Here is a 12,107-nt window from a genome sequence, read left to right as displayed (position 1 = left end):
TATATTTCAGATGCTTTTCTACACAAAGCCACACCTGCTCATTTTCGCTCCGTCTGTTCTGCTGCTGTACGTCGAGGACCTGCTTGAAGCATTTCCATGTTACTTGTTGATTGTTCATCAACAGAGAACTTGTGTTGTATTGGTACTTGTGTTGACCTTGCTGACCTGTATCCCTTGTTGGTTGCTTACATTGCATTTGGTAGACAATGCTGGGTTTGTAATAAAAAAATAACCTGTCACTTCCGTGATTGTGTTTTCACGCTTGGAAGCTGAGCTGTAGGCTACATCTGAAGCAAAGAATCAGGAAACACTGAACTCTCTCAAACAAACTCTCAAACTGTTGGCAATTTCTCACACTTCCTACATGAGCGCAGATTTTTAGCAAGCCAAGTCACTACTTGCTGGGTTGGTGAGTTGTATTTGAGTTAAATGCTTGCCATCTGGAATGGGTTCCCATGTCTGCTGCCTGGTTGCAGCATTGTGTGGCAAAAACAGATTTTAGAGAGCCAACATCTATCAAACAAATTTGTGACCATTGGAAATAATTTAAATCATTACTCCTTAATCCGAATTGTGTTGTATTCATTATTATTTTGGGCATTTTCTGTCAAAAATAAAAGATGATGGGATGTTTAATTTACCTGCTGTGTTGAAGCATCTCATCTGTATTCAGAATGATTCTAAAGAGCATTGATTCTACATGTAGATCAGTGGTTCCCAACCTGGGGGCTGGGTCCCCCACAAGGATCTGATTGCGAGTACAGTATAGGTGATCACATTTTATATAACGGACTCATTAAGGAAAAGAGGCACAAAGGACTTGGCAAGATTGCGTGTGCCACACACTCAAATGCACACACATTTGCTTTTCCTCATCCATTGACAGCAGGGTTGGGAGGGAGAGGGTGAGGACCAGGGGTGAGGCAGCCCTCATTATTTGGGCTGTGCCTCATTGAAAAGCCCTGGGATTGCTTTCATTACTGAGCCAAATGAAATAGCAGAGGCTGATTACCCGCGTGACGGAGAGAGGAGACGAGCTGGATCACTGTCTATTGGGGAGAAAGGGGGAAAAAAATAAAGAGAAGGAGCAGGGGGAGGAGGGAAACGCTGCCTGCTGTACTTCCCCAATGAGACACCAAACTGTGTGTGTGTGTGCATTGGTGCGTGGTTGTTTGTAAGAGAGAGAGATGGTGACATGGAGGGGGGGGCTGCAACAGTCCCATTTTTCAAACAAGGCTCCCTGGGGAGGGATATGAATAATAATGACAGTGGCAGTGCAGCATGTAAAAATCAAACAAATATCACAATCTCATTTCTCTGGTTTTTGAATAGCTCTTACCTTGTCTCTGCTATTTTTCAACATTGTTAGCTCATTTCCAGTAGACTGAAGGATACTTAATATAAAGCTCTTTTTTTGTTTAGGTTTGGCAAATGGCAGTGTGTGTGTGTGCGTGCGTGCGCGTGCGTGTGCAGCTGTCAGATCTGGGGGGTGTCACTGATTACACGGTGACGGCAGCTGTTAATCCATCAAACAGGCTTGGAGGAATGAACACCTGTGATCACCCCAGCGCCAGAGAATATGTTAGATGACCACATTACACACACACACACACACACACACACACACACACGAAACAGGCCATGCATGCATCACCATCACCAAGAATTGTGTTCAGTAGTTAGATACCTACTTCACAGAAGACATTTTTGACATGTTGCAGTAATAAAAGCACAGGTGTAAATAATCAAACTAACAATGGCTGAATTACATTTAGCTGCTTCCGTTTCAGCGTCCTGGTGTTCATACTGACTCACTGTCATGACTTCCACTTGAATTGAACAGAACCATCGTTAATGTTATCAGTAACACGTGCTTTTCCTACTATGGCAAGCCCAAATGCTGTATAAAAGGACTAACCATTGTCTTGGAGAAACAAACAAATTAGCGAGTAAAACAACAGAACCAGAAAAAACATTGAAAAAAAAATAACATTTGACATTGAAATGGGACACTTACTGATATTAAATGGTTTCTATGAAACCACATCTACTGTCATTTTTCCCAGGAAAATATAACAAAAAAGAGACCATCTGAGGTTAAAGGTCAGGTAAGACAAAACATTTAAAGGGAGTTCCGTGTAATCCATCAATTTAGCATTCCACCTCCACAAAGTTGGGGGAATTGTAGGAGATCAATTTGTTGCTTATTTATTTGTTGTGAGTAGTTAAGTGAGCAAGATTTGAAACCAAGTTGTCAGAGGCTCTTACATGAGTTGCGCACTTGAAGTCTATCACGGGCGTCCCCACCTCCAGTTACCCTTTAACACAACACACAAACCTCCAGGCTGCCCTGCATGCAGGAAGAATCAGCCAGCTGTGTGCACGCCCTCAATGCCACATGTGAGGGACGGGACACGGATGTAAGACTAGAAGGCTGCCGTCCTGCTTCTCACTTATCCCCTGTCCCAGACACGCTAATCCCAGCAGTTGTGGCGGGCAGGCATGGAAGAGATAGATTGGAGGTCAGTGTGAGCAGGTGTGTGCATGCCGACAGGCCCTGCCAGACGACTGCAATCAGAGAGGGTTTGGAGAGAAAGCAGCTGCTGTTTTGGTGGGATTTGGGGAGAGGGGGTTATTGAGTTTGGAAGAGGTTGCTTATCCACTCCTGCCACCTATCTGTTATGATAGAATGGCATTGCTTCTGCTTCCAGAGATTGGCAAATTCAGTATACACACTTTATTTAATCAGGTATTCAACATATCTTTTGCCAGAGAGTTCAGCAGAAGAAATCGAACAGAGATAAGACACAAGTCACACACAAGCACATACTGTACATCTCTAAAAAGGTCAAACAATTTGTTAACATTTGTGCAATTGAATGAGGAATTCAAGTGGCAAAGGCCATCTTCCCAGGTTCAGTATCCCATATGGTATTATGAGTTAACCAGTCCTAGTCTGATGAGGAGTAGTTTGAAAATAGATGTGACATACTGAGGCAGCTTTAAGATGCACTTACGGTATAAACAAAAATGAATGTGTAGTTATGTTGTTGTTGCTTGTGAGGACTGGCCTGCTTTCTCATATAGTAAACATTTATAAATAAGATATTTATCTCCTGTAATAAAACGCAGGGAGCAGACGAAAGATGCATCAAGTTATTTTAAGGTAGAATGAGTGGCCCGAGAGTACAAGATACATCGCGGTGGTTGATTGCACAATGGTTTCCTTGATAAACATATTTATCTACATGTAGTGAACTGTGATAATTGTCATGCTGTTAAACAGATTAGTTGCTGAATAATGAGTCAATTAATTCATTACTCAATTAAGAGAAAATGAATTGACAACAATTGTATTGAAAACAAAACACGTATGTATGTGCGTAATTTAAAAAGCAGTAATGGTTGCTAGTTTTTGCCTCTCAAATGTGAAGCGTTTTGCTTCAATAGTCATTTTTGAATATCATTATATATTGAATGTGTTTGTATCTTAGACACAAAAGAAGCAATTTGAAAACAGCACCTTGAGGAATTTGAGATTGGCATCTTCCACTATTTCCTGATGTTTTAGAGGCCACCAATTAATCAATTGATTGAAAGAATTGGCAATGGAATAAATGTTAGTTGCAGCCCTACAAGATACACATTAGGCTCAGGACTCCCATATAGATGTAGATATAAGACGTCCTAGAAAAGATGTTGTTGTTGTTGTTGCTTCAGAAGAAAGAAAATAGCTGTCACATTAAAATGTTCTTATTTTTTTTTCTTTAGTAGTCCTACGGCAGCCCAACTGGAGTCTACTTGATCCGAGGAGTGTCCACCAATCCAAGTCTCAGCCAGCTCCTTCAGATATCCTTTGACCTTTGCCTTCACCCCCCCCACCGCTTCATCCCAGCTGCTCCCTGGATAAAGCCCTCTGATCCCGGGGAGCTCATCACCAAGGTCTGCCTGGATCTTCACTCTCTTTGTTGCACAAGTAATTACACTGTGTTGGAGAGCTGTGAAGGTAGGGGAGGAGAATAGTACACACCACATGACTGTGTGTGTGTGTGTGTGTGTGTCTCCTCTGGTGAGAGTGGTACAACTCAGCTATAGAGGAGAGAATGGCTTCAGCTGGTGGCTCCCTGCGTGAGCGGACGCCTCAAATGGGACCCCTCGCCGCTCTCCACCTGGCCTCACTCCACCTCCGAGCTGCTTCAAAAAGGGGACTTGAGGACTGTTTCATACTGGCACATTCAGTGGCTCGGACCAGATGGAGTCTTAGTTCTTTCTCTCAAAAACACACACGGATGCACACGTCTGTCTGGCTGTCTGTCTGTCTGAAACACACACACACACACACACACACACACACACACACACACACACACACATGCACACTTCCTCACCACACAGCAGTTTAAAGCCAGGATCATGATGAGGGGGTGGTGTGATTCCCTTGTCCTCTGTTGTGTTCACATTAGTCATATGCAAATAGGCATTGTGCACAGAGAATGACACAAATCCACCATGTCTAAATCCTCAAAGAAGACTTGGAATGGCTATTTAGTTAACATGATTTATTAAGGTGTTTGACCCAGTTAGCACATGCAGCCATTAAACGGTGTTTGTTTCAGGTGTTTGGACAAAATGGAATCTGTCATAGCTGGAATTTGAGGACATGAAGAAAATTCAAAAGGAAAGTATTAATGTTCACTGAACATGTTTGAGTTTTTTTTTTACAAAGATTGAAGGAAACGATGATGAAACGGAGTCTGATGATGAGAACAGTTGATTTTCTGACAACAACGACATTTGAATCCAACTAAATCTCATGGAGATTTGGCTCAGGATGGTGTTGAAATGGAAGAGGGAAACAAGTTGGGCGAGAATGAGGAAAAAGAGCAGGAGAGAGGGATTTACTGACTACAAATGACGCTACAGCTCAACATTTTTCCAATGTTCCAGAAGGCCACCACTGTCATCCGCGGCTAATTCAGGAAGGAGAGTGTTCAAACATTTCTGACAGGAAGCCATCAGTGACCTTTAAGATGGGAATGCTTGGCTGTTACTGCGTCCTCGCTGTCTTTTTTCATCAGATCTGGAGGTGCGGAGCAGAGACACATCCTTTAGCTCAGGTGAGTATGAAATGCCAGTCTGTCAGCTCGTGTCTGGTATTTGCGTTGCAATGTGGTATGAACAACACACACTGCTGCAATCAGCCCTTCTATCGGTTTAAGTTAAAGTCACCTTCACTGCTGCAGACACTGAATGTCAGCATCTAGAAAACAAACTTATATTCACTTCCAATTACAGTTTATAACACTGATAACTAAAGTCTTTTCACAATGCCACATCAGACACTCTTTGTGTTTAAACACATCCTATAAATGTGTGTGATGTGAAAATCATCATACGCTGTTTAAGTCAAAGATACATTTCACAAAATGTCTCAACAAAACCTCAGCCAAACAGTTTGGTTAATCATTTAAAATACTGCGTTCCAGAGAATTTATACAATGACGGGAGACTTTTTCACAAGAGGAAACTCTTCAAAGTGAAATTCATGCAGTATACCTTTCATGACTAATATATACCTGACCTCACCGAGCTGGAAACCCCCTAGTTAAACTAAATATCAAGAGTTTCTTTGCATTATTCATCAATGGCTGACCCAGGTCTACGCATGAATGGGAATAGGAGAGCATCAATCAGAGTGCAGCAGGTTCAATCAAATTCTCCTCTCCTGTCTGAATAGCAAATGATAAACTGACAAATCACAGAAATTGTGCATTAATATATGTATGGCTTAAGCTTTCATGTGACTACAACAAGCAACCATCTACTTGGTTCGTATGGTTCAGACTAAATCACTCTCTGGTTGTCCTGTATGTGTACCTTGACAATTTATGCAGAGGACCAACACAGACGCCGCGCATGGAAGAGGGGAAGGGGGTTGAAAGCAGGCAAGTCGTTGATTAAATATCAAAACATGACACGTGTGAAAATCTCATAAAAGTGAAAAGGATTTTATTTTATTTGCTATATAATGGTATCAGGCACTACACCACCCTAGACAGAAATGTAATTTACAGTCTACCACCATTAAATAATTCACATCCAACACTCATATTCACTAGTGGTTAGTTGATGTGTGAGTGGTTTCTAGATGGGCTGATGAGAAGCAAAAATGAGTGTAGTTATTATCCACGCTAATTCAGCTGATACTGACGGAGTAGACCAATGAAAGGTGAGACCGTTCTGGTGATGTAGAGCTTAGCCAGAAATGGCCAAAAATGGCCACCGTATACAGAAGTTGAACCCTACTGATTAAATTATACATTTCACATTGCTTTTACTGTAAAACCACTGTCAGGGCATTCTTTCACTCTTGCCCACTAGTGGCACACACTTAATAATAGCAATTCTGTCCCTCCATTTTTAATGATTCCCACACTTTTGTTTTCTGGTGTGTATTGAGCATCACAGCCTCACGAGGCCGCTAGTCTCACAAATGTTTGGTCTGGTTTTCTCTCACAGTGCATCTCAAATCATAACAAAATCAATAATTAAGTCCTAGTACCATCATGGTTTTGTATGCACACAAACTATACCAAACAAGTATACCAATAGTTTTAAGATGGCAAATGTTTTCACAGAAAATAAATAGTTTACCAAGCAAAGTTGTGATGGAAATTGCAGGTGTTTTAAGAGTACTTGCATATAGCACATGCAGTAAAAGTGCCCTAATCTGACCTTTTCTGCTTGTAATGACACAGTAAAATAAACACCTTGACAGACACAAAACTAATAAAGTTAATTATACTCTGTTGTGTTTTAAGAATTACCAAGTCTAGTTTCACAGACATGAATTAAGACAAGAGATTTCATTTGGGCCTCGGTTTAATCCATGTCCGTGAAACTGTCCTTTTGTATTTCATAGTTTTGAAATGTGAAACATTGAACATTAATCATTGTGTAAGACAAACACAAAATATAATTTACTCTGGTCTTGTAATAATATTCAGTTGTTGTAAATAGTGGCTTTAAATGCCTCTGATTGTACTTCAATCTGCATTTATGTGGTTCCAACATTACTAATCCAACGTTTATCCTATCCACAGTGCATAAACAAAAAGTGGCAGATAGCGAGACTGTGTCAGTTCTGTTTACTTCTGTGTCACTGTAAGGCCTCTTTAAGGTGCTTCCATTCAGAACTTGCCGAGGGGCGGCAGCGCTCCAGCCTTCACCAGCACAGCTGAGAGCAGGTCTGCAGGTCCAGAGGGATGGGGCACAGCAGTGGCTGAGGGATCTCCATGCTTGTTGTCAGAGTTGATAGGTGTGGGAACCTTCCCTCTGGTCAGTGTGGACTTGCCAGCCCCACTGCCCACTCCTCCACTGGTTTTGCTGTTCTCCGCTGTGGGGATGACTGTGCCCAGGTGGGGGTTGCCCACCACAGGAGTCCCAGTGTTGTCTATGCTGGTCTGACAGCAGCACAGCAGCCTGAAGAAAGCTGCCCTCATCTCCCTGCTGGACAGAGTGTATATCAGAGGGTTGAGGGCAGAATTAAGCACAGCCAGGGCTATAAACCAGTCCACCTGGTAGAGCACAGGGCACTTATCTGGGCTGCAACCAACATCCAGCAGCAGCAGGAGGAAGAGGGGGGTCCAGCACATGACAAACACTCCAAGAACAATAACCACTGTCCGCAGCAGAGCCAGTGAGCGCTCTGAAGGCCGGCTGCTCACCCTGCGGCCGCTAGAGGTCACCAGGCGGTAGATCCTGATGTAGAGGATGATAATGGCCACCAACAGGGCGCTGAACACACTGATGCAGAAGGCCACATAACTCTTAGCGTAGAGCGGCAGCACTGTGGAGCAGGATGCCATATTGTTCAGGCAGTTCCAGCCCAGGCTGGGCAGGGCACTGAGCAGCACTGACACAAGCCAGCAGGCTGCCAGCAGTCCTAGAAGTCTCCCCCGACCTGCTGTCTCACACGGACGCAAACGCACCATAGTCATGTGCCTCTCAATCCCAATGGCCAGGAGGCTGAACGTGGATGCACTGAGGGCCACAAACATGCTCCCTTCTCTGGCCAGCCACTGCACTGGTGTCAGGAAGTAGGTGTTGTCTCCTGAGGTAAAGATGTTGACCACGTAGGCCACACCAGCCAGCAGGTCTGACAGTGCCAGGTTTCCAATGAGGAAGTACATACGGCTGTGGAAGCGCTTGTTCCTCCAGAGAGCGAGCAGGACCGTAACGTTCTCCAGAACAATCAGCACGCAGATGAAGAGCAGCACGGCCATCTTACAGGCCCCGCTGCTGCGAGGCCGGTCCCACTTCCCTGAGTGGTTGTAGTGGGTGACGATGACAATGTTCATCCCCTCCTCCAGTGTGTTCCCCATACTGCTGGCCCCTTCTGGCCTTCCTTGGTCACACAGCAGAGGGCGCCACAGCACTGGACAGCAGAAGGTTGCGAGGCTGCTCAGCCAGGCAGGGTCACAACTGACATCTTAGAGCCTCCTGAAGGACCTGCCAATCAAATGCAGAAGAGCTCAAACTTATTTTGAAAAGTTATATTCAACACTTCAAAGTCACAAAAGTTACATTCGACATCATTTTGGATAATTGATGTAAGAAAAAGGAGAAAACTGAAGCAAGTGGTAATATCAATAATATCAAATTGGAGGTAATAATAACTTTAAGTCGTCAAAATTCATCAAGATGTATACTTTATTTATATGTACTTGTGTACTTTATCTTCATTCTTTTGATTTATTACAACTGTTGATGAGAAAGGAGACCAATGTATATGCATTTTGGACTATGTCTTGTTTATGGAAAATAATAGTGTTACCCTCAAAATTGAATGAATAATGAAAAACAAATAAAAACGTTGTCACAAAAAATAGCAATACCAAAAAAAGAAAAGTAGATTACTCCATACTTAATCTAACCAGCAAAGTGCATTACTGAGATTCAAAATCTCTTACAGCAGTGTCCTGGTGAAGATAGCAAATGAATAAAGCCTAACACATTAGCCTATATAACATAGATTTTTATATATATAAAAGAAAAAGAAAAAAGAAGAACCTATAGATTAGGACATTGCAACGTCTTTTTTGTCCCGTTAATACTGAACAGCTGTGACAGTTACTGCTGTTCATAAATCATTTGCCATAAATGGTATAATTACTGAATACATTTCTCGTGAGATTACCATGAAACGTAAATAAACGTCGATATAAAAAGGATCCACAATAATCTGATATGATAAAGTGCATGTAATCCTTTGGTTGGATGAGCAGGTTCGTTTCCTAATCAAACTCAATCATGTGTATCCCAAATGAATAAATATTGTCAGAAATGTTCACTTAGACGTATAGGCTATTCTCATTGATCAAAATCAAATTGTTGGCGATGTTTAACACTATTCTAGTTGAAACAAGATGCCTACTCATGAAGATCTGATCAACTTTCCTGTTTTGGAAAAGTTGCTCAAAGTTAAATGGAGTAATAATTTGAAAACTAATATAGACATGCGGTATTAAATACAGTAAATCAAATATCAGTACAGCCACAGTACAGTCTATTCTTCTCTGCTCTTCACCACAGTACAGTAACGTATCGTACCTGGAGTCGATGGAGTTTCGGGACTCATCTACATCCCTGGTGTGGCGAGATTTTCAGTTACTTTGAAGGTATGATTCCCTCCTGCGTAACGATGCGCTCGGGCAAAATATGTGATTGCCAAAAAAATGGATGATCTTCGACGTGAAATCAAAGTCCATACTTTGTCCTCGCCCGTATAAAAGTTTCCAACCGCGGAAGTATTTGCCTCAAAACATCCACTTAGTGTTGCGTCCTGAACTCCATCGGTGTGGCGTCCTCTCCACACTGGGACTTCCTCCAGCTCGGACCGAGCCGCTCTCCCTCCTCCCAGCCGGGGCTAATGGGGCGGGATCTTCCCTATGTACTTCTCCTTTCGTTATTATTACCATTAATTATGAGTCAGAGAGGTCAGAGCCACGCGTGTCATTGTGCCAGACGCGTTGTTGTAGCCTACAGATGTGTCACTTTGTGTTTATAACGCTTTGCCCACCACGTTTGCTTGATATTTTTAAGTGTAGTTTAAAGAGTTTTGTTATGTTTGAGAGCAGCTGACTGTTTCAGACAAGAACACCTAATTTGTTTCAACTGCCATAAAATTGCTGCACTTACATGCACCAACAGGCTTCAATTAAGATTGATTAATTAATTCATCTCAGTCATTTTGTACAGAGAGTACAGAAAGCTAAATCCAGATTCTGTCATCATCATTATCTAAAAAGGAGACCACAGGGTTTTTTTAAAGACCACAAACTGACGTGTTAATTTGACTTTCTAGGAATTCATCCCCTCCATTGTCATGCCAAGAAGTTGCAGCTCCTTTTATATCTTTGATTTAATGACTCGTTATTCAACCATTCCATTTTATTTCTCACATGAGGTACAATTTCAGTGAAATGTAATCCCAGAAGCTTCTTTAACTTGTGCGTTGCATTCGTGTTCAAATAAAAGATGACTGGATCCCTTTGGTCCTTTCGGGGTGTGAGATAGGTCAGACCTCTTCCATTGAAGCCAACTGAAATGGCTGGGAAGGGAAGGGAAGAGTCATGCTTTCCTTTTATGCACTTTCTTAGTGTTATTCTGAAGAAATATGTCACTGATAAGAAAAAGACAAGAGTCTGGGAGGCTGAATGTAGCTATGGAGTTCTGTATGGTTTCATCTGCAATCCATGGGGCTGCATGTCCAGTAGGTCGGGTCATCAGGTAAGACGCAGTCCGGGACACCACACGTGTGATGAGCAGAGAGTTGGCACACCTTCATACCGTATCCCTGTGGATACCAATCAGGCTTTTCCTGCTGCAACTTCCTGCTGTTGTGTGACTTGAGGAAACAACGGACAGGTAAGAACACAATGATGAAACACCAGCTGGATGTGGATGGTATGACACATGCTGAGGACTGTGTCTGACCCGCTAACACCTCCTCTTCAACTCTGCTAATCCAACAGCCCCCCTGCTCCTCTCTGAGGTGGCTCTGCATTGTGTTTAAAAACTGAACACACATTCCCATCAAGCCATTAGCCATTATTCCAACCACTGGATGGTGCAATGGATGGAAACAAAGGCTTAGGGGGCTGTTACTTCTTATTGTTTACGCTATGGACTGCAGTTTTCCCACATGATGGTCACTGACTTTGGGTATCATGATTTCACATTCAGCCTGGGAGTGAGAAAGAGAGAGAGACAGATGATGGGAGAGAGGTCAAAAGACATCTGACCAGGAGTGAAGCAAAAGCAGCTACAGAAAGGCTGAGAGAAAGTTTCAGAGAATAGGAAAAAGTGCAGGGGAGAAATGAGGCTTGAATTGAGAGGGGCAGTTGTAGGTACCCAGACGGGTGTCCCTACATCCGTAGGTTCATTTGCTGTCTGTATTTTTTGTATTCTACTCCACTTCATCTGTTTTTTTTTTTGCAGATTTACAAGAACTATAGATTTTACATATAACATACGATAAATTTCAAAATAATATAAAAGGAATACTCTGGCAGTCTAAGGGTTCAAATGCTGAAAAATATAACTTAAAATAAATTACATAGAAATTGACATACCCAGCCTCCTGTCTCCTGTTTTTATTACCTGTGTTATTTCTTTTGTAAAGCACTTTAAGCTGCATTTTATGGTATGAAAGGTGCTATATAAATAAAGTGTATTATTATTATTATTATTATTTTATTAAAGGTCCCATGGCATGAAAATTTCACTTTATGAGGTTTTAACATTAATATGCGTTCCCCCAGCCTGCCTATGGTCCCCCAGTGGTTAGAAATGGCGATAGGTGTAAACCGAGCCCTGGGTATCCTGCTCTGCCTTTGAGAAAATGAAAGCTCAGATGGGCCGATCTGGAATCTTCCCCTTATGATGTCAAAGGGGGAAAGGTTACCTCCCCTTTCTCTGCTTTGCCCGCCCAGAGAATTTGGCCTGCCCATGAGAGAGAGACATCATTGCTTTCAAACGAGTAAAGTGGCAGTTGGTCAAGGCCACACCCCCACCCTCCACCTTGCCCCCCCCTCTCTCCTCCT

General features: G+C 42.6%; 1 protein-coding gene across 1 annotated transcript; it reads right to left on the bottom strand.

The window, feature by feature from the left end:
• Nucleotides 1-5,992: 5,992 nt before the first annotated feature.
• s1pr3a (sphingosine-1-phosphate receptor 3a) lies at nucleotides 5,993-9,908 on the bottom strand. The gene is made up of 2 exons (XM_078259078.1): nucleotides 9,613-9,908; nucleotides 5,993-8,511 (listed from the first exon to the last, which is right to left on the bottom strand). The coding sequence occupies exon 2, from the start codon at nucleotides 8,382-8,384 to the stop codon at nucleotides 7,191-7,193; it is 1,194 nt and encodes a 397-aa protein (XP_078115204.1). The 5' UTR covers nucleotides 8,385-8,511; nucleotides 9,613-9,908; the 3' UTR covers nucleotides 5,993-7,190.
• Nucleotides 9,909-12,107: the final 2,199 nt, after the last annotated feature.

The sequence above is a fragment of the Sander vitreus genome, chromosome 9, assembly GCF_031162955.1.
Source record: "Sander vitreus isolate 19-12246 chromosome 9, sanVit1, whole genome shotgun sequence".
Lineage (NCBI taxonomy): Eukaryota > Metazoa > Chordata > Actinopteri > Perciformes > Percidae > Sander > Sander vitreus.
The sequence above is the reverse complement of the archived record's forward strand: the minus strand, read 5'-3'. Positions and strand labels throughout refer to the sequence as shown.

Excerpts from the sequence above, each read along its gene's own strand:
- s1pr3a (XM_078259078.1), bottom strand. The coding sequence starts at position 8,384 with ATGGGGAACACACTGGAGGAGGGGATGAACATTGTCATCGTCACCCAC.